General features: G+C 39.7%; 2 protein-coding genes across 2 annotated transcripts in view; one reads left to right on the top strand and one right to left on the bottom strand.

Annotated features, from left to right (window-relative positions):
- The window catches only part of LOC146002630 (uncharacterized), a 63,574-nt gene that overhangs the window by 29,288 nt on the left and 13,170 nt on the right, over positions 1-21,116 (bottom strand). The gene's annotated exons all lie outside the window — the stretch shown is intronic.
- Positions 1-21,116, top strand: part of LOC146002684 (uncharacterized) — a 43,270-nt gene that overhangs the window by 19,459 nt on the left and 2,695 nt on the right. The window contains exon 2 of the mRNA XM_083140644.1: positions 20,830-21,112. Within this exon, the coding sequence (XP_082996770.1) occupies positions 20,830-21,112 (283 nt within the window). The remainder of the gene's footprint in view (positions 1-20,829; positions 21,113-21,116) is intronic.

Raw genomic sequence — 21,116 nt, 5'->3', positions numbered from 1 at the left:
AAGCAATCAAATCAGTCCTCAACTTCTTAACTCGAACGTCCAGCATGAGAATCTCTTCTGCATGGTCTACACGCTTGGTGTTGCCGAAAATGTCGTTAGGCATTTTTGGTTAATAGTTATTTATAATAGAATAGACAATTCGTAATTCTACGAAGAGAGGAACGAGTTTGTCGTAATCCCCTAGGAGTTCCACGTAAAGATAATCTCCTGCAGACACATCGTACGACATGTTAGAAAGTACCTTGTCGTGCTTCATTCGAAAAATGTTCTTGCCGGTAGAAATTTTGATTTCGCCTGCGTTCTCCGGATTCACGGTGATTTGAAGTTTCCCCTCGATCGGAATTTCATAGAAATGTAAATTGTTATTGAAGACGTAAAACATCTTGCCCACATCGTCATTCATTTTCGTCCATATGCTGTTGAGGTGTACAATTAGTAGACCATTGAGTTTAGATAACACGGAAGGTAAGAGGTTATTTGAATTTGGTGATGCAGTGTCCATGTTGTTTTGTTTGCGGAAACCAAAGAGATTCATTGTCCTTGTTAGTTATTTAACACGATGTGCCTTTTGCCATTCTTCAAAACATACGGAGGAAAAGAGAAAAGGGAAGCCCGCAGGCGATGAAAAGTTGGAAGTTGTAATTATGTCATTAGATCACGATGAAGAAGAAAAAAAGTAAGAGTTGAATTTAATGAGCCTCGGTTTGGAGCGGGCTTAACGACATAATAACAGCTTGCAACTTTTCATCGCCCGAGGGCTCCTCTTTTCTCATTCCTCCGTATGTTTTGAAGAATGGCAAAAGACACAGCGGACTTCATGGCTATGGGGTTACAGTTAACACACGTCACATTTATCGCTTCCATTGCAGTGGCCCCACTCTCTCGTGTGGATTTGACAATCGAGAACACGTAACTTGTTGTCCGTTGCATCCAATGCGACCTTGCTTACACGCGTCGTGTACAAATCATGCAATTTACTTGCAATGCGATGATCGGTGCTGAGTTGCCTTTTACCATGAAAAAGGCATTCCTTGTAGTCTTGCATGCTAAATTTGCTGGTACTTATTTTTCCCACCCCCTTCGCTTTCTTGATCTCTTTTTCTTCTGCAATCTTTACACAGTACATTTTGGCACGAAGCCCCGCAAATTCGCTGATGTACTTCCCGCCAACTTCATCTTTGTATTTTCCAATCGTCATTTTGTTTTCTGCCGAATGCAAGTGATGGCCTGATGGTAAGTTGCTAAAATCAAACAGATGCTTCATCTTAGTCAGATCATGTTCGAGGCTTGGTGTGTTTTGGATTAGAAAAATGAAGCTATCCGTGTCAATGTAACATATTTGGATGTTATCTCCATAAAAGGGTTGAAACTGATCGTAGTACGATTGGTACATGTGCAATTTTGATAGTTCAAGGACGGTGGCACCTATGGCAATCGGCTTGTTGAGCATCACTTGCTTCTTGTTCCTCTCGACGAATACTAGATTCTCGTCGAAAATGGTGAAGTTTTTGAAGTAGGGGGACGCGACGATCTTCTCAAATTTCTTTTCGTCCGTGACCAACGTTGCGTCGATGTAATTACGCACGTTCTCCATCGTCTTGCCGTAGATGGCGTTATTGAACAGTTTGTACAGATCCTTGTCTGCAGGCGATGTCGATTGCGCTCTGCGGCGCGTGTTCTCGGTTATGTAGGGTTCCAGCCACTTGCTCTGTCGGAACTTCAATCCTCTATGAACTTTCTTCAACTGCAAGCCGTGACTTATGTAAAATTGGAGGAGTCGGTAGTGCAGAATGTAATTCCGCTTGTTCTCCATGCTTAGTATTAGTTTTGGCTCCGATGATCCTCCAGGTTGCTTCTCTTTGGTGGGGGCCAGGGCCAATCCGTGATGTTTCTCGTGAAGCGTTTCGGGATAATCGAGATCCACTTCCAAGAAACAGCCCCATTCATTAACTTCGCTCCAGTTGAGAAAATCTTCGCAGGAGAGTTCCTCTTCGGTCATCCACGCGTAGTCGCTGATGGGAAGACACTGGGACATGGAGTGGCCGTACAGGTTGTTGACATCCCAGTAGACGATGTAGGTGTTGGGTTTCGATGTATCGTAACCAGGCGTATGAGGATTGTTTGCCTGAGCATAGCGTCGGGGACATTGGACGATGCCACCGCGTATCGCACTCTCCATGAAAGCATACTGTTCCTTCTCTGCGATGAGTCCCAGTTCCACGTTGGTGTATTTCATCATCGATTCCCAAGTCAATCCCGGCGTCGTGAAGAAATACGCAGGATCCAACTTGTATATCGCGATGCATCTCTTGCGAAACGATTCGAAAATGTCCATGAGAAGAGTCACGTCCAATTTGAGATAGAGATCGTGATAATCACGAAAAGTTTGGCAATTGAAGGCCGTCCACACACTACGAGCGTGTTCGTAGTCCTCTTCGGAACAGACGTCCTCCGTGAGATGAGAATAAAATGCCTCCCGGGGTGGAAGTTCCGTCTCGTCAAATTTGTCAAAATCGTTGACGTACTCGTAGGGGTAGACGCCCTTGCGACGCAACAGATTCAAATTTTCATCTCTCCCCGAAAAACACATTTGCTTGGTGGCCACAAGATCTTCGTCGCCAAGTTGAGCTGCAAGGCTTGCGGACAAGAAATTGTAAGAGTCTAGGATTCGCACTTCCACACTTCCTCCAGCCTCGAGAGGGATCCACACTCTCACCGCAATATATTTTTCATTCGTTCTAGGGATGATGCTGATTCGAGAAGTTATGTTGTACAACTCCTTGACGAACAGATGCGTGTCGTACTTCTCCGTGTAGTGCAGAAACACGGCAACGAAATGCGACTCCTTAATTTTAAGATTGCAGGAATTACAGATGGTGCTCAGGAATAATCCATTCTGATGGTCATGGTGGACGACCTTGTGATTTTCGGCGGTGAAAGCCTGGTTACACTCCTCGCATCTTGTCGCCGCGTCATGTCTCCGTTGTTGTTCCGTCGTGAGAGCAGGTGGAGAAACGTAAGAGCCTTTCAGGCTGGGTGCAAGTTCTCTCGCGCATTCCGCTATCTTCTTAACAAAATGTTTTGCCGCATCGGGTCCGCAATACAAGATGACATCATTCAATTTTTCTCCGTAGATGGAGAAACTGCAAGGCTCGTGGTGAAAAATTTGGATCGTGCTTGAGGTAGAGGGATCAGGGTTGCAAGACGTCATGGGAACTTGGAAGCTTTCAAAGTCGGCATAAAGGACGACGGGGTGGTGGAGAAGAGCCTGGTGTTTCTGAAATTTCATCTTGGTTCCGGGTTCCGGCATGACATCTTCGGGTTCTGCATTCACGGAGCCAAAACACTTGTGCTGTTCTCTCATCTTCTTTCCCACGCGAAAAATTCTGAAGCATCGATCGCAAATTTCGATCTTATCGTGATCCTTGGTGATCTGTCTTCCTACTAATCGTGAGAAATTCCGAATTAAACTGTAACGCCCATCTACAAGCAAGAGTCGAATTACATTATTCTGGCTTCTAGCAGGTCTTAAGACACGAATATTGCCGGAATCGTCAACCCCAAACACAGAAATACCGATATCTTCTCCTTTTTCCTCTCTATAGTTTTTTTCAAATTTATTGATCTTATTCAGGGGCACAGGATAGGAAATTCCTCTCATCATATTCTCGTATCTTCCCTCATATCGTCTGTAATTGTACAGACGTTGGGGGTTATTATTAGCTGGGTGTAATGCGGCGACGACAGACCATAGGAAACTCTTCTGATCATTACTTTGTATGTTCAACACGGCTTTTTTTTTTTAATGTCTCGTGCAACATTTTTTTGTTTTTGTTTTTTTTGAGCGCTGCGTAACGGTTTGAAATTGCAGACTCGAAGTTCTAACATGTGGCTGCGACCGCAAAGACTCCATCCACTTCCTCTACCTTCAAACTCTTCTTGTTTTTGTGTCAGGTGATCAAATAGCCGTGTCACTATCTCGTCAAGATCCTCGTTATTGTCATCGTGTAAGCCTTCACACCCTACGTAAAAGCTGAAAGTGCTTGACTCGGACGAGACAACTTTCTCATACAGCAGGGTCAAGACGAGATGAATTTTAATTGCAACATTGACGAGGCAATCACGTAATTTATCGACTACCAGAGATTTCACATTGTCGAGGAAGGTGCTCGAGTCACATTTTTCGTCACTTCCAGATTTATACGTCATGATGCGTGCACTTTTATTCAAAGCACCGCCTTCATGCGCATCAATGCGAGATTTCTTTGCCGGGGGGGCTACGACATCATGTTCCGGTAGACGACATTTTTTCAAATGTCTAGCAATGTTAGGTTTAGAAATCAACTTCCCACAGTTGCGACATGCCACTTTCCCGCAAAGACCGGAGGGACCTGGTTGCGGTTCCATTTTTTCTCTGTTATTTATATATATATACAGAGAAATTTTTTGGGGGGGGGGTTGTGATGGTGGTGGTGGTAGGGGAAAGCGCACTGAAACAGAAGGAAAAAAAGTTGAAAAATGCTAGACATTTTTTCCTTCCACATATATATTAGACGTGAACACTATGTATGTATGTGTGTGTGCACTGTTGTAGGAGGTGTGTGTCAATTTTTATGAGTCCTCTGAATATGTGTGTGTCAGACGCAAAACAAAAAATATAAATATATTATGAAAAAATAAAAACTTACCTTTCAAGACAGATAGAGAGACTTCAAAGTAAAAACTTGTAGCTCACTAAAACTTCCACAATGATATGTATGTATACTGCCAGACAAACAAATTAAAAGAATACTGAACTGCCACGATTGACGTTCACTATGATAATGATGTACAAAAGAAGAAACTGGTACATTATATAGGAACTCCTCTCCTTTTTCTCCTTCTCTCCTTCCTACTCCACGCGACTCTCTTTGGTGAAAACACAATGAGCGCTATAGTCAATGTCCTAGCAAATAAAACCCTTGTTGACTGATTCACTCATGGTATATTTTTTTTCAACAAAAGACTTTTGTGATGCGCACAATATTTTGTGGGGGACAAATAACAATAAACAGGACGTTGACAGTTCCACCCATGCATGTATTGTCGATTATTTTCCCATGGGTCTCTATTCCACGCCCCGTCAGGGTGTGGTGTGTGAAACGGGCGATCCCCAGCACAAAACTCAAAAAAAGCGGAAGATGCTGCTGTGCTCGCTTCCGCCGCATCCGCTTCTGATTCTATTGTTATCGGGGATGTGATGGATTTGTTGTTTAGGACCGTGGGAAAGCTGAAAAAATAGAATCTCTTCGGGCGGAAGAGGATGCAAGCTGAATAGGTTTGGGGAGGGGCTGCTGTGGATGTGGCGGCGGCGACGGCGTGGCGGTCGTATGCGTCGAAGCTGGTGGCAGCACGGGTAGTACTGCGATCAATTCTTGTGAATGTGATGATAATTCTTTCGAAAAGATAACGTCACCCAAACGAGTGCACGCTTCCAAAAAAAGATGAAACTTGCGAGCGAAATTGTGAATCACCCCCCCCCAATATGCGGGTACGGAACAAAAAAAATAGGTGAGGTTTCGAAGCCACGATGAATGTTCGACACCTGTCTTTTTTTTTCAAAATTGCATTATTGTACGATGTCAGTTTTGGAAATGCTCGCAATATACTTTGCACGTTGCGTGAAAACAATAATCTCACCTCGGACGAAACGATTATTTCTCGCTGTGCAAGCTCCGGGATGGCAGCTAACGTTTGAGTTGATGCTCCTCTCAACTAATCAAAAATTGATTTCAATTTTTCCAAACCACTCTCGAGTGAGGGCATTCAGGCAATTTCGAATTTGCGCGAAGGCTTCTGGGTTGGTTCGAAAAATAGTTTGGTCTGTGATGAAAATGTTACATTGAGCGACAAAACACAATTTCTCCACAGGGACGGGAAAAATTCTACCGAGCGTCGCTATCCACGCGAACATTAGAAATTGCCTGAATGCCTTGGGGGCTTGGCATAAGATTATCGATTTTCGTTTTTTTTTAGAGAATAATCTATGTAAGATTCTAGCATCGAGAATGAACAACGTTGATTGAATTTTTAAAAATATTCGCAGTACAAATCTAAACTCGTGATGATTTTCGCCGCCACCACGCACCCTGGCGAGGTTATAGGGGCCAGGGATCCTAAAAAAAACAACAATTATTATTATTTGTTTGCTTGCGTCACAATACAAAAAATAATGAGAGGCATACGCGCGCGCGCGCGTGTGTGGCACATCGTTCCCTCCCCGAGAGAGAGGTTTACAAAGGTCACGATATATAAACATTTGGTCCCGGACTTGGAAATTTACGATAAGGTGTACTCATCCTTCAAAAGATGAGAGGATGAGAGAATGAGAGAATAAGAGAATGAGAGAATGAGAGAATAAGAAAATGAGAGGATGAGAGGATGAGAGAGTGAAAATAATGAGAGGTATACGCGCGCGCGCGTGTGTGTATGTGCCACATCGTTCCCTCCCTGAGAGAGAGGTTTACAAAGGTCACGATATATAAACATTTGATCCCGGACTTGGAAAATTACGATAAGGTGCACTCATCCTTCAAAAGATGAGAGGATGAGAGGATGAGAGAGTGAAAATAATGAGAGGCATACGCGCGCGCGCGTGTGTGTGCCACATCGTTCCCTCCCTGAGAGAGAGAGGTTTACGAAGATCACGATATATAAACATTTGGTCCCGGACTTGGAAAATTACGATAAGGTGCACTCATCCTTCAAAAGATGAGAGGATGAGAGGATGAGAGGATCGCGTGTGTGTGCCACATCGTTCCCTCCCTGAGAGAGAGGTTTACGAAGATCACGATATATAAACATTTGGTCCCGGACTTGGAAAATTACGATAAGGTGCACTCATCCTTCAAAAGATGAGAGGATGAGAGGATGAGAGGTATACGCGCGCGCGCGTGTGTGTGTGTGTGGCATATCGTTCTCTCCTCGAGAGAGAGGTTTACGAAGGTCACGATATATAAACATTTGGTCCCGGACTTGGAAAATTACGATAAGGTGCACACATCCTTCAAAAGATGAGAGGATGAGAGGATAAGAGGATGAGAGGATGAGAGAGTGAAATTCACTCATCACTGCTTTTCTGCGCCCGTGAAACATCGTCAGCGCAATAAATGAGGCGCGGAACGGGGAGAGAAAGTGAGTTTTTCAGGTTTTTGTGGTCGTTTGGTCAAGAAATCAGAGTAGTGCTAGAAGGCATATTTACTATCTACTCAGCTTTTTGAAAATCTTTTAATTTGATGTTTGGTATTTTATTTAAAATTCTGAGCATCGTAATGCAAACATGGCCACATATAATTTGATCGAAATCTTGAATACGATCGTCGTTCTAATAAATTTTAACATGTTTCAAGTAACGAATTAATTTTGTATGGGGTTCCCCTCCGAAAAAATCGAAAATAAAAGCATTGTCATTTTGTTTATAATAGCATATCCAGTGAGTACCAACGTTTTCGGACTTGTCCAAATTCACCACGCCACATTCTCGAGAGTGAGGACTACCTTTAGGGAGAGAATCAGACATGAAAACCCCCCTGAAGTGTTTAATTTTAAATATTTTAACTAAAGATTCAATGTCTTGGTTCGTGAGTGCTTCTTCTTTTTTATAATTTTCTAAGTGCTCTAGACTTCACACCTTTGCCTATTTTTTCTCCATGGCAAGATTATGACGCTTTTGCTCTTTTAGTTCTGCCTTATTCTTCTTCGAATCAATGACAGTTTTGGCAATAGCAGCACTACCCCCAGCCAAGCTCCCAACTGCTCCCAATGCAACCAGGATAGCTGGAATGCTGAATATGAATCCACCACTGTGTGTTTTCTTTCTTGCATTTTGCAATCGTTTTAATTGTGACGTACTGAGTAATAATTTCATTCCGTTCCCTTTGGCTATACGTTGCCTCTTCTTTTCTTGTTGTTTTTTAGTTAAAATCTAATTAAGTTTTAAATTTTTATGATCGTGATACGGTATTTGGTACACAACTCCTTTTGGTTTCATGTTGTTGTTGTTATTATTATTATTATATTTCAGTGTATTTATATTACAAACCCCACCCTAATTTTTGTTTTGTATTCATAGCAACGCTGTTATTTTTTCACCCAATGATGCATCTCTCCTTGTTAATCTTCCAAAAGCTGCCTCTTCCAGTTTTTGATCATCCACATGACGATCATTCAGATCTTTGTGTGTGTTGTATGCAATATCATGTTCTTCGCAAGCTGCATCCAGAGGATTAATACCCCTGTCCCCTCTCTCTATTCGTTTCTCAAGTTTTGTACCAGGACCACAATATTGGTAACCAGGTACGTGTAACTCGAACGGAAGTTTATTAATAATATCATTCACTAAACCTCGACCCTCTGATATATTCCAGAATCTAGCAGGTAGAGTATTGATAATTTTAATTAAGTATCCTATACCTTAAGGATCGTTTACGATAAAATTAGCTAATTTGTCACTAATCATGTTTACAATACCCATTTTCTCATTGTGGAAATTATTGTTCCCAGCATTTTCCTCCCCTGCTATAACAAGCAACCTATCTATAAGTTTTCCCACATCGTATACCCATACAAATTGCTTAGGTAGAGTATTGTATTGTTTTATACCACTATCGGTTTTGAGTTGATTCCAGATAGGTTTAATCAGATTTTTGTATTTATCCCCGCTGCTCGATTTTAAACGCTTTTGACTAGCATCGTTATTTTGATACAAAGCATCAGAGTGTGTCAAAATTTCAGAGTAACTTTGATAATCATCTTCTGTAAAATGTTTTGGTTGTTTCTTAGTGATGAGCTCCCATAGCCCTAGGGTACCAGGATATCTAGACCAGCTGTTTCTCCCACTCAAATTAATTTTAATCTTGTCCCCTTCAAATGTTACTTTAGACTTGCCAATTTTCCATACTACGCCTTCATTACCCTCCATAGTTGGATACAATCCAAATACTTCATCTTTTTCGAATTTTCCTGTACTCAAATAATCCCTTGCCCGGGGACCCAACTCGATTTATTCTGATTCTTCTATAGCTGCTTTAGCAGGTGGTTCCTTAAGTACTAGAGGAGTGTGGATGCTAGATAATGGCGTAGGAGGATAATCTGCATAATTTTTAGCAGTAAGAGGTACCAATTCATTGATGAGGTTTTTATTTTGTTCTGTAACACTCTTAATCTCTTTACCAAGACCACTGATTGCATCGATAATAGGTTGGTCTTGACGCTTGTGTTGTTCGTAAAAACCTCGATTCTCTGATTTCCAGCCTTTGAATTATCTTCTATTTTATGTTTCGTCATATCTTTTTTATTAATGGTTATTTTATATCGTTTCAACGTTTAAAAAGTCGTTAATTTTATTTCTGAATTTACCATTGTTAGGTTTACGAGTCATGTCGATAGTAACAAATCCAAAATCGTCGCTGTTCCAACAAGATGAACAGAATTTTGAAAATTGATTGTAATTTAAGTCTCCTCCCACATAATCATCGTATACATGTTTCAAATTAGTATGATCTTGACGAAACAAACAGATTAAGTTTGTATTATCTCGTTGTAACTGTTTGGGAATTTTGGAATAAGTTTGAGCTAAATAAAAGCAGTCTATTTCTTTGTGACGACCCTGTATAAAAAAAATTTCTAATTTCATTCTGATTTTCTAGAATAACATCATCAAATACCAGAACAGAATTTTTCAAACATTGGTCGAGAGGTTTTATTGTTGATGCACATGTAGCTATGCCCAGTCCCTCGTACAGCTTCATGAGTTGTTGGTATTTCGGTTGTTCTAAAATCTTTGAGAATACATACAAGTGTCTATTTTTCCAATCTAGCTAATTGGGGGCAAGCAAGAAATTATTAACCAGCAAAGTGTTTTTTCCACAACCAGATGGGCCTGCAATGAGGCATCTTATGTTATCAGGTAACAACTCTCCATTTTTCTTATTAGTTTCCACTACATCTGGTAAACGCTCTACCACATTCCATGTTGGTGTCAAAGAATCACCTGGTTGGCTTCTATCCAACTTTTGTCTTGCAGACCTAGTCTTTTCACATACAATTTATTATTTTTCTTCTTCAATATTTTCTCGATTTGATACGTATCTCGATATTTTGTTTTACTAAGTTCCTCTTCATAGAATCTCCCTTTCAATATTTTGTTATTATTATCTTTTATGATATATGTATTTCTATTCCCTGGTAAAACTTGAACCACTGAGAATAACTCCGTACTCCAATTTTTAGTGAATCCCCTCTCGAATAACTGTTTATACTTACTGACCCTTACCTGATCCCCTATTTTAAACTTTGGCTTCTTGGTAGTGTATGTATATTTTTGACAATAAACAGTAGAAATCAATCGTTGCTCATCAGATTTGGTTACCTCAGCAGGTTTCATGCGAATAGTACTGTGTACTGTATTGTTGTAATCATGAACTAGCTTCGGTAAAATTTGCACCTACTTATAATTGCCCTGTAGAGTGAATTGTCTCCACATGCGATTTTTTAATGTTCTGTTGAATCGTTCCACTATACTAGCTTTCAGATCACTGTATGTAGAATAATGTTTAATATTATGGTGTTGCATTAACTTAGCAAATGTAGCATTGTAAAATTCTTTCCCTCTATCTGTCTGTAAATATTTTGGTATCCTTCCCTCACTGAATATCGACTTAAAAGCCTCGGTAACACAAGTACCAGTCTTGGAATTTAAGGGGACAGCCCATGCATATTTGCTAAAGGTATCAATAACTGTAAGCATATATTTGTAACCATGATTTATCTTATCTAAATTTTTTAAAGTCCAACTTGGAGGGGCCATCTCAATCAGATCAGCCTGGAAGAATTCATTTATACCTTTTGTTACTACGCTTCATCGCTTGTAATTGCGACGGGCTGGTTTGTGTAATTCATGAACTATATCTTGTCTTGACATCGAGTTCGAAGTGAGAATGTCGCATAAAATGGATTGTCCTCAGGGTATAACCGCTTTATGTCAAATACTAGCTTGTCACCAATTTCAATATCAAAAACTGATAATTGTTCGTCGTCATGTACTTTATATTTATTTGTAGACTCATCCCAGTATGCAATAGGTATTTGAACTGCCTTGTGTATACCATTTTTTCGCACTATAGTAAACTGAGGAACTTCAATATGTTTTCCATGTTTTAGAAAACTAAACTTCAGAAATCGTAAACTACCATCAACAAAAATTCATGTACCTGAGTGTACGGATATAATTTGTAATCATTGCCAGCATTGGCGTACGTCCAGTGCCCTCGAGCATTTGGAACACTTTGTAACCTAGCAATTTCCATAGAATAAAATTGACGAGTATCTACGTCATCTAGTCTGATTAATTCCGATTCCAAGTGTTCGTTTATAGTACGAACCAACTCATCGTAGCTAGGTTTGATTTTTACATCAACATACAGTTGTTTATATTCCTCTTTGAGATCGTGAAGTTGAGTAGCAAAACCTGATAAAGCAGATTCTTGACTTGCTTCAAGAGTGGTAATTTGTGACGTAATATTAGAAATAATCTGTTGTAAATTTTCTACAAGTTTCAATTTAGAACTCTGAGTAGCAAGATCGTGTACTTGATTTCTGATTTCTGTAAATAATGCATGTAGTTCGTTAATTATTTGATTGTTGGGGAGACTGGCAACAGTTTCTCTGATTTGCGCAATTTCTGCTTGAATGTACTGCTCTCCTCATAGCTCTGATTTCTTGAGAAGTAGGAAAAGCAGCTACAGTATTCTGAAGTGTGGTGAGAGTTAATTTTATAGCATCGAGTTCTGTTGCATCAGCTGCATTTTTCAAAATTTCTTGCAGTTGCGTTATGTCATCCTGCGTAGGTGTAGACTGTTGCAGTGTCTCTAATTTACTCTGAATGTCGTCAATAAGATGATGGAAATGCGATAATTCTGATTCAGTATTCAAGCTTTCAATCTTAGTAACTTGCTGTTGAACTACAGCTAGGATATCAGTAATGCCAGGCAGTTTCGATTCCAGAGTTTCCTGTACACTTGTTAGCTCATTTCTCATAGTTGCCATAGTATCTTCTATGTGAGCTATGGTACCTTGTATCTTCCCAAAATCTTCGTAAGTCTCCAACTGAAATTTGATGCCGGCAACGCTCCGAGCAATAGCATTTAATTCAGAAGATGAAGGTAAATTATTGATAAAATCTTCCATGTCTGTAGTTTCGATTGAACTTCCGTTATAGCTGTATGCAGTTCATCTGTCTGTAATTCAGATTTGATACTTTGCAATGTAGGAACTTCGAAAGATTGAAACTGTTCTTGCAATTTAGCAATACTAGCATTTACCTGCTCATATTCTTCTTGAGTTTTGATATTCTGGATGATGGTTTGCAGTTCGGTACGAATACTATGGTATTTGCCTGGTCATTTAATTGCTGTTTCAGTTCGGTATTCGTTCTCTGGATTTGTCTAAATTTATCAAGTTCTTTTTTCAAGTTGGCAATATTCTCTTTAAAGTTCTGAAGATTATCTATTGAAGCTAAATTAGTATATTTCGCAAGCAAAGATTTGAGTTCTCCATCAATTTTTACTATAGGATCAATCAGTTGAGTTTGAAGATTTGTAATCTCTGCTTGAATATTTAGTTTTAGCGAATTCTGAAATATGAGTAAATCTGAATTCATTTTCTTTAGATGTCCATTTAAACTAGCAATCTCGCTAGAATTATCTGGAATCTCCTGTCGCCTTCTATTACCAAATATATCCATGTTCTTTTTTGTTTTAGGTATTTTATATATTAATAAGAGGATAGATTATTCTTATTTCGATAAACAGTGGAATCAATTTATCATACTCTCCAATTATCTCAGCATACAAAAATTCACAAGCTTCCACATCATAAGACGTATCAGGAAGTAATGTACTATGTTTAATCCTGTACAGATTTCGACCTATGTGCAAAACTGCCGCATTGAGTGGTGAAACGTTTATTTGAATTTTCCCACTAACAGGTAACTTATATGATGATAAGTTATTATTAAATACAAATAAGTGCTTTCCAGTATCCTCGTCAACATGAGACCAAATACTATTCAAGTGAACAAGAAGTAACCCTTTCAATTGATGATAAATTTCTCTAAATACATCCATGTTCACTTGAATTCTCTCTACAGGCTGATTATGTTGTTGCTTTTTAAACCCAAAAAGATTCATGACGTTTTATTTTATATTAGCTATTTTTTTATTACATATAAAATATATATTTGTACTATGTATAAAAAATATCACCCTGTGCTTAGCACATGAAAAAAAAATATGAGCAGCACTGCAACAACACTTTCGCACTCTTCAAACACTCTCACGATACTGACTGATCCGTAATGCTTTCGCATTTAAATAATCTAAGCTCGGACCGCGTTGAAAACATCAGAAACAGTAAGCCAATCAGAAAACACAAATTACGTGATAATCCAACCAATCAGAAGACAACACATCAGATACGGGGTCATCATAATATTGCGTAATAACTTGTTGCGCAACATGATGCAATAGTTTACCCTTACGAGCCATCGCAATGTAGCGTAATAACTTGTGCGTGGGTGTTGGTGGGTGGGTGTAGGTGTGCGTAAGTGGGTGTAAGTGGGTGTAGGTGTGCATGGGAGGGTGTAGGTGTGCGTGGGTGTAGGTGAGTGTAGGCGTGCATGGGTGTAGGCGTGCATGGGTGTAGGCGTGCGTGGGTGTAGGCGTTACGTACTTTAACTCGTAAGAAATTATGACATTCGTACGAAGTACGAGATGAAAAAACACAGATTTACAATAGTATAAAATCAACAAAAACATCATCAAAATAGGTTTTCCATTGTGGTTAAATTAATAAAAATAATAGACCTCGTACCACTTGTACCAAGTACGAGGTGAAAAATCACAGAGTTGAAATAGTATAAAATCGACAAAAAGATCGTCAAAATAGGTTTTCTATTGTGCTTAAATTAATAAAAATAATAGCCATCGTACCAAGTACTGTCGGTGAAGGTATCTGATTACTCTACTCATATACATACATTTCATATGATCTTCATTCCAACTGACAGTTTAGATTTGCATAAGAGGGCATAATGTGAGAAAAACCTTGCAGACAGGGTGAGATCTTTAATGAAAAGCGAATGAAAATCGATGTAATATTATAAAAATACAAATATGCATTTCACTTGCTTATATAAACACTCAATTTGTCATTTAATATAATACTCGTACACCCAACGGCTAAATTACCAGTATATCTTCTGTCCTTAAATTGTACTGTGTTTATATTAATATTTTATGTAAATTATAAAGCATTATATAAGTAGTACCTCTCTATATTTGGTTTTGTACGTGGTGGTTCAAATCTGAATCATTGAGTGTAAAGATAATACGTTGTACACTGGGATCCATGAGTATTACCGTCCAAATTGTCCATGACTATTTTCATTATTTTTCTCTTACATCCTGTGTGTTTTTTAAGCGATGTATTTTTATGTATGCTGGTGCGGAAGTTGTCAGCAGCTTGTTTTGAGTTTTCTTTTAATTCTTGAATATAGTGCACGAACATGGTGATGCACAATTTGCACGGTAATACCACAGACAAATGTATTAGGCAGACATTGATCTCAGGTAGCAAACTGGTGCGTTTTTAAAAGAGCGCCTGCAGGAAGTTCGTATATCCTCTGCTTGGAGGCGCCCGCTTTCACTTCTGGTCAAACTCGCAAATTTCAAGCAACTGGGGAACGTGATCTCACGGGAGGCAGGTGCGCGAGACGTGTGTTTGCGAAGAAGCTGTCCCACGGGCCATGGCAATTCCAAGATCAATCCACAGATAATGTGATAAGCGCTTAGCTGTACCATTCCTTGCAAACACACATCCCCCGGAGTGTCTCCCGTGAAGTCCCGTTCCCCAGTTGCTTGAAATTTACCAGTGCCATCTGCTGTTTGCGAGTTTGACCAGAAGTGAAAGCGGGCGCCTCCAAGCGGAGGATATACGAACTTCTTGCAAGCGCTCCTTTAAAAACCTACCAGTTTGCTGCCTGAGATCAATGTCTGCCTAATACATTTGTCTGTGGTAATACTCATGGATCCCACTGTACATTGTAATATTTGAAATATTGTATTCATATAGGCTATTTTTATACAAGAAAGTCTGATATTTTATGTTACTCTTTTCAATCTAACTTGTATTATTATGACTTGTTGTTTTCGTAACTGTACTTTCTGATGTGTGCATTTACTTTAAGGTTGACATGTTTCATAGTTACATTTCTGCAACTTCGAGAATATTTCTTGTCATTACATCATGTGACATTACAAACTCAAAGCAGAAAATGTACAACACTGAAATTGAGCATTCGCTTTTTGTGTTCAAATAAATAAATAAATACAATAAAATAAATCAAAAGTCGAATTCCCATCACCATTTTAATTCAGACAGTTTTCCATTAAAACGCCAATAAGCAGAGGACAACGTCTGGTTCACATCAACAGAATTCCTTAAAAACAATGAAAAAAGAACAAAAAACAGCGGTGAACAATTTGCCTACAGTTAACCTTTGCCGTCGACTGTACGATAGAGGAAAAAATATTTATTGGTGCATCCATGGATGATATCAAAGTGATCGTTTTTCCTTGTTTATTCCTGGTCGAACTCACCAGTTTGTGTCCTTGAATGGTATCAGATGTTGCATGATCTATCTCTCAATGGACAAGGAAGGAAGTTCGGACAGCAAGGACGAATCGCCCACGAGTAGAACAAGGAAGTGGAGGGCTTTATACACATTGTATGACTCGGCCAGAAATATGTCGCCAGTTGTAAATGTGACTGAAATGACGCTTATCCTGTCAACCCAAGGACGTCGTTAAGGGGGGCCTGGAGGGGCATTGTTATCCGAAGCTTCGTGGTTACCCAAAATTTTCTGTGGCTTACAGGAAATGTTAGTTTAAAATTTCAAAAAAAAAATATTTATTTAGAAAACTTTACCAAAAAAATCACAATCGTTTTCATCACTACTATAGCACGCGAGAAGTTGCCGCATCTATAAATTTGATAATACCGGGTGTTTCATAAATACTTGAGGGGTTACAAATATTTATTGCAAGTAAAGTATTGAACTTACGTTAGTGAAACCACTCCAGAACAAACAAGTAACTCAAACAGTTCTTGTACACCTACAAATGTTCAATGTTGTGCACCACGGGTGACACGGCACACATCGATATGACATTCTACGTCTTGCCACACTCGCATCAACATGGGCCTGTCGATAGTGTCGATCGCTGCGACGATACGCTCCCTTAGGGCTGCGATATCCATGCGGAGACGACTACCCTGTCTTTGATGAAACCCCACGAAAAGAAGTCCCACGGTGTAAGGTTCCGTGATCTTGGCCCGATTGTATAAAACAGTTGATCCTCGATTAGCCAGTAAAATTGATCTGCAGTCACGCTGAACTCCGATTTTGTGTTGTATAAAAGTTGAACTGAGATTCAGTCCCTGCGATCTGCGATCAAAGTTGACATTGACCGTAGATCAGGTGTTGTAACATGGCTGTACTAACGAATATTTGCTTGTCAAATGTGTTGCAAGTGAACGTATGCGGCAAGACGGGAGAATCAATTCATAAAATCCTGTTTCCATAATAATAAAGAAGAAGCATGCACAACGAGGTGAACAATGATAAATCTTTCTTCCATTTTTCTTTCTTTCCATATATCGTGTGTCATTGTTATTTACTGTTTGAAATACCTGTATGTTTTTTCTTGAAATCTGCCTTAAATGGCTGCAAGAGCATATTGTAACATTGTTTATTTGCACGATCAGAGAAAAGTAACTTGAGAACAATTGAGTGTTGATACAAACCGAAAATAGACCCGCTTACATTTTCTTGTTGCTATGATATCATTGTAAAACTTGCGTTGGGATGAACAGGGAGTATAAAAATATTACCATTTCGCTTTACTGCATCCAGCCAAGTATTATTGCAATTCAATGTTGTCCGCAGAATGGAACAGATCATGTAACTTTGGTTGTAGTGTATATATCTACTGCTTTATGAACCGAGCACGTTGCATTTTAGTTGGTAAAGCTTTCTCTCCTCCCGATATATAAATAACGCATATTTTATTTCGAATATTATTTGTTTTGTGCATAATTTACATCTGAGAGGACAAGCATCACTGTTGTTTCAATATTTATTTCCATTCGGGAAAACTCAAACACATTTTACATTTCACAACGTAGGCTATTCAAGTGCAAGGAAAATTCCGTATATTACTTACAGGAACTAATGGTCCACCTGTAACATGTTGTCGTGTAATCACAAAATAAATATAGTAAACATCTCCTTACATGAACAAAAGCTCCAAATCCGAGTACAAGAAAGCTGTTATATCTCTTTTTAGCATTAAAAAAAATACATATTTTTTTAAAAAAAAATCTATTTATGCAAGCATATTTTCTCCCCTTTGCAACCGAGAACAGATAGTTGCTTTCGTTGTCAAGGACAAATCATCCATATGGAACGTGCACAAGCAATAAATGGCCGTTTAGTATCTAATTTACGTGATGTTACAAAATTTGCAACATATTCGAATATATACTACATCCAGCACCTCAGATTTATTCTTTATTCAAATATTAAATACATGCATTTTCCGAAACAGACTTTAAAAAGTTTGCTGTTCAGTGTTGGACAATTGGCAACATCACAGGCACATTAGCGACATGTCTGGATTTGCCACGTTGCCAAACGTATTTCTTTGACCCAAGATCAGGATTTGATCTAAGATCTACAAATCGACAGTTAGCTTTATACAACATGATAGAAGCTTGAACTTAGTTCACTACCGGATCATAGATCAAATCTGATCTCCAGTTAGTAATGTTTATACAACCGGCCCCTTGAGGACCAAAACATTGCACAAAACCACTGTGAGTGATTTGAGTGTCACCTAGCGGCAGGGATGTGAACTCTCAGCTTAACAAAACACACACGCACAAACTGCTTGCGTCCCTCGATCGTTCTGAACTGGTCTCATTAACAAAAGTTCAATAGTGTACTTCCAATATTTTTTTGTATCGCCTCACGTATTTATGAAACACCTGGCATATTAAACGACGAACGAAATATTTAAATATCGGTATTAAAATACATTTCGATAATTTGGCATTCAGCAGGTATACCCAAGGGGGACGTAGCCCGTTCTCTCCCCTTCCGGAGTTACATGGTCTCTTCGCAAACCATATCACCACCCTCCTTCGTTCGTTTTTTGAAGGACACTGTTCGTTTGTAGCTTCTTACTGAACGTGAAGTACAGACCTTCTTCCAAAATATTTCGGGATATTCCGGGTGGCCTGAATTAAAGTTAGCCAACTTAGAGCCCTCTGTAGCCTGTTTGAGGTATCGAAGAACTCTGAAATTTGGTGAATCTACTATGCAGACCATGGGGAAGAGGATGGCGATATAAAAATAGTTCAATTTTTCGCCACCAGGTTAAAATGTGGCGCTGTACTTCCGTGATGGGTTGTAAAAATGACGTAAACTCCTCCAATTGGTTATGGATTTGCCTTTACCTTGCAATCTTGCAATAAACGAGATATTATTTTCTCTCAACTTCCAGCCACTAACAAATGTCTTTCTAATTAATAACTCAGCAAACACTTAACGTGATTATTTGTACAACCCATCATGGAAGTACAGCGCCACATTTCAACCTGGTGGCGGAAAATTGAACTTTTTTATCACCATCATCTTCCCCATGGTCTGCATAGTGGATGCACCAAATTTCAGATTTCTACGATACCTCAAACAGGCTACAGAGGGCTCTGAGTTGGGTAACTTTAATTCTGGCCACCCGGTATTATATATACACATAGCATTCCCTGACATTCGCTACGAGACTCGGCGGCAAACAGCCCGGCGTCAGGGCTTGTCTTTCCCAGTGAACGGGGTCCGCAACAGTAGCTAGAGTCGGCTATTAAAATTACAGTTTTCATATTGTGTACTAACACTGACTACAGAAGGTGTTGAAAATGATGTCCCTCTGCTGCAACACATTCCTGGCATCACATAAGAAAATTGGCATTCACACGTGCAAGTTCGTCTACTGTAATTCTCCCGATTCTTCATACAATACTCTCTTTTAACTCACGGATGGTGTGCGGATTGTCTTTGTATACTTTATTTTTTAGATTTCCCCATTTTTCTTTCCACTTTTGTTCAGAACCGACCTTGTTACTCTAAACTTTTTTACGAGGTTTAATATAGTGGTTCTATGTTGAAGGGGAACACCAGGAAATTTGGTTGTAAAACGTCGTCGCACTTCTCCACAATTCTTCTTTCCGAAGTAACAAGATAAATCCTTTGTTGTAATGTAAACTTTCGTGGTGCTATATTAAGCCACAATCTTCAACACACGGACACGACACAACACAACTTCCTAGGGAGGATTATACTGACGTCAGTCTACAAAGTCAACAGAAAGGGAAAGAAAGCGAAGGCAGGGAGAGCGAAAAAAGACTGTAGCGTGCGACTGTCGCGGACCCCGTTCACCGGGAAAGACAAGCGCTGACGCCGGGCCGCTTGCCGCAGAGTCTCGTAGCGAATGTTATATATAATGGAATTATATCATTTCTGGTAATGTGGAGGCTGGGGGTGAGTTACGTTAAGGTGGAGTAGCAGTGACGTATACTGGTTTTAACGAGTGGGTAATATCCGTCCTTTGATTCAACCACCCGCTCCTGAAGTCCCCATACAGGATTTATGAATATATATGTGGAAAATTTTATCTTTCTGTTGCGATGAGTGAGTAACCAATGGCCTCGTAAGGAGCTGTGTTAAGCACTCCACCATGGAGGTCGGTATAATTTCTGGAATTTTGAGTTTAATTTTTAATTTATTTAATTATCTTCATCTTCTATATTTAAGGTTTTCCCTCTGACAAATTCCGTTGAAATAGGAGAGATAAGGAAGACAGAAGCAAATGTAAAATGAGAATAAACATGAAATTGGTTTACAAATGTTATTCAGATTTCCCTGTTTTTATTGCACTTTCAGATGTATTTTCTCTACTTCCCTTTTCAGTACGAAATTTGTGAACCCAGACTTCCCGTTCCCGAGAAATTTCCCTGTCGTAAACGACACAGCTCCTACGATGCAAAGACCATCGGGGAAGAATGGGAGAAGAGGGCGCCAGCCGAGGGAACGGGAAAGGCTTCAGGGCGCCTGAGAAGCAGTGTTTTCTTCCTCTTTCCCCTCCCACCCGCAAAGGGATTTAAAGGGAGCCGGAAGAATCTCATCCTGCCGAGATTCCACGAGCTCGAGAAAGGTTCCCGGACATTCAGCGGCAAACGGTTCAAAACATTCGAGCGCTGGAATCAAAGAAATGTATGAATCAAAGACTGGTTCCGAAGAAATAAAAAATATATATATTTATAAAAATTATAGCCGGGTCATCTCCGATTACCTAGATGACCCAGAGTATACGCCGCTGTGGAGTAGCACATTAAAGACTCTCCACCCAGAAAGTGGAGTGTACTGCTGGTTGGCCACACCTGATTTAAATAACGACCTTGTAATATTTCTCTACTCTTTCCACCCTGGGAAAATGATCTGGCTTGGGTTATTCGTTAATTAATGGAATTTCTTGTGTATAAAAATCTAGATATGAATGGACTAAACTTGATAATGCAGAATATCTCTCAAACTTTTCATGATTCAAGCACTCAAATTTGAGTTGCGCGACTTCTGAATCACTCTGTACATTGATTGTACTTGCTTACTTTCAGATTTCACAGTGCCGAAAGCTGAAGATGAGCCGACGTGTCAGTTCATGCAGGTCGACCCAATGGACGATTCCATCAAGCACCTTGTGAAGTTCACCGGAGTGCTCTCGTGCCCTAAGCCCCGCCCTCTGACGTACAGAAACGGCTCCTTCCTGCGCGTCGATTCCACCCTCTTTGGCCAGTACAAGGTGGAGGACCCCAAATTGCTAGACTGCTGCTGGAGAAAGATCTTCAGGCCGCCGGTCGGCAACAATAAGAAGGATGTCATTTGGGATGAAGAAGTTAGGTAA

This window comes from Lepisma saccharinum, chromosome 18 (assembly GCF_977018435.1).
Source record: "Lepisma saccharinum chromosome 18, izLepSacc3.1, whole genome shotgun sequence".
NCBI lineage: Eukaryota > Metazoa > Arthropoda > Insecta > Zygentoma > Lepismatidae > Lepisma > Lepisma saccharinum.
This window is presented reverse-complemented; position numbering and strand designations above follow the sequence as displayed.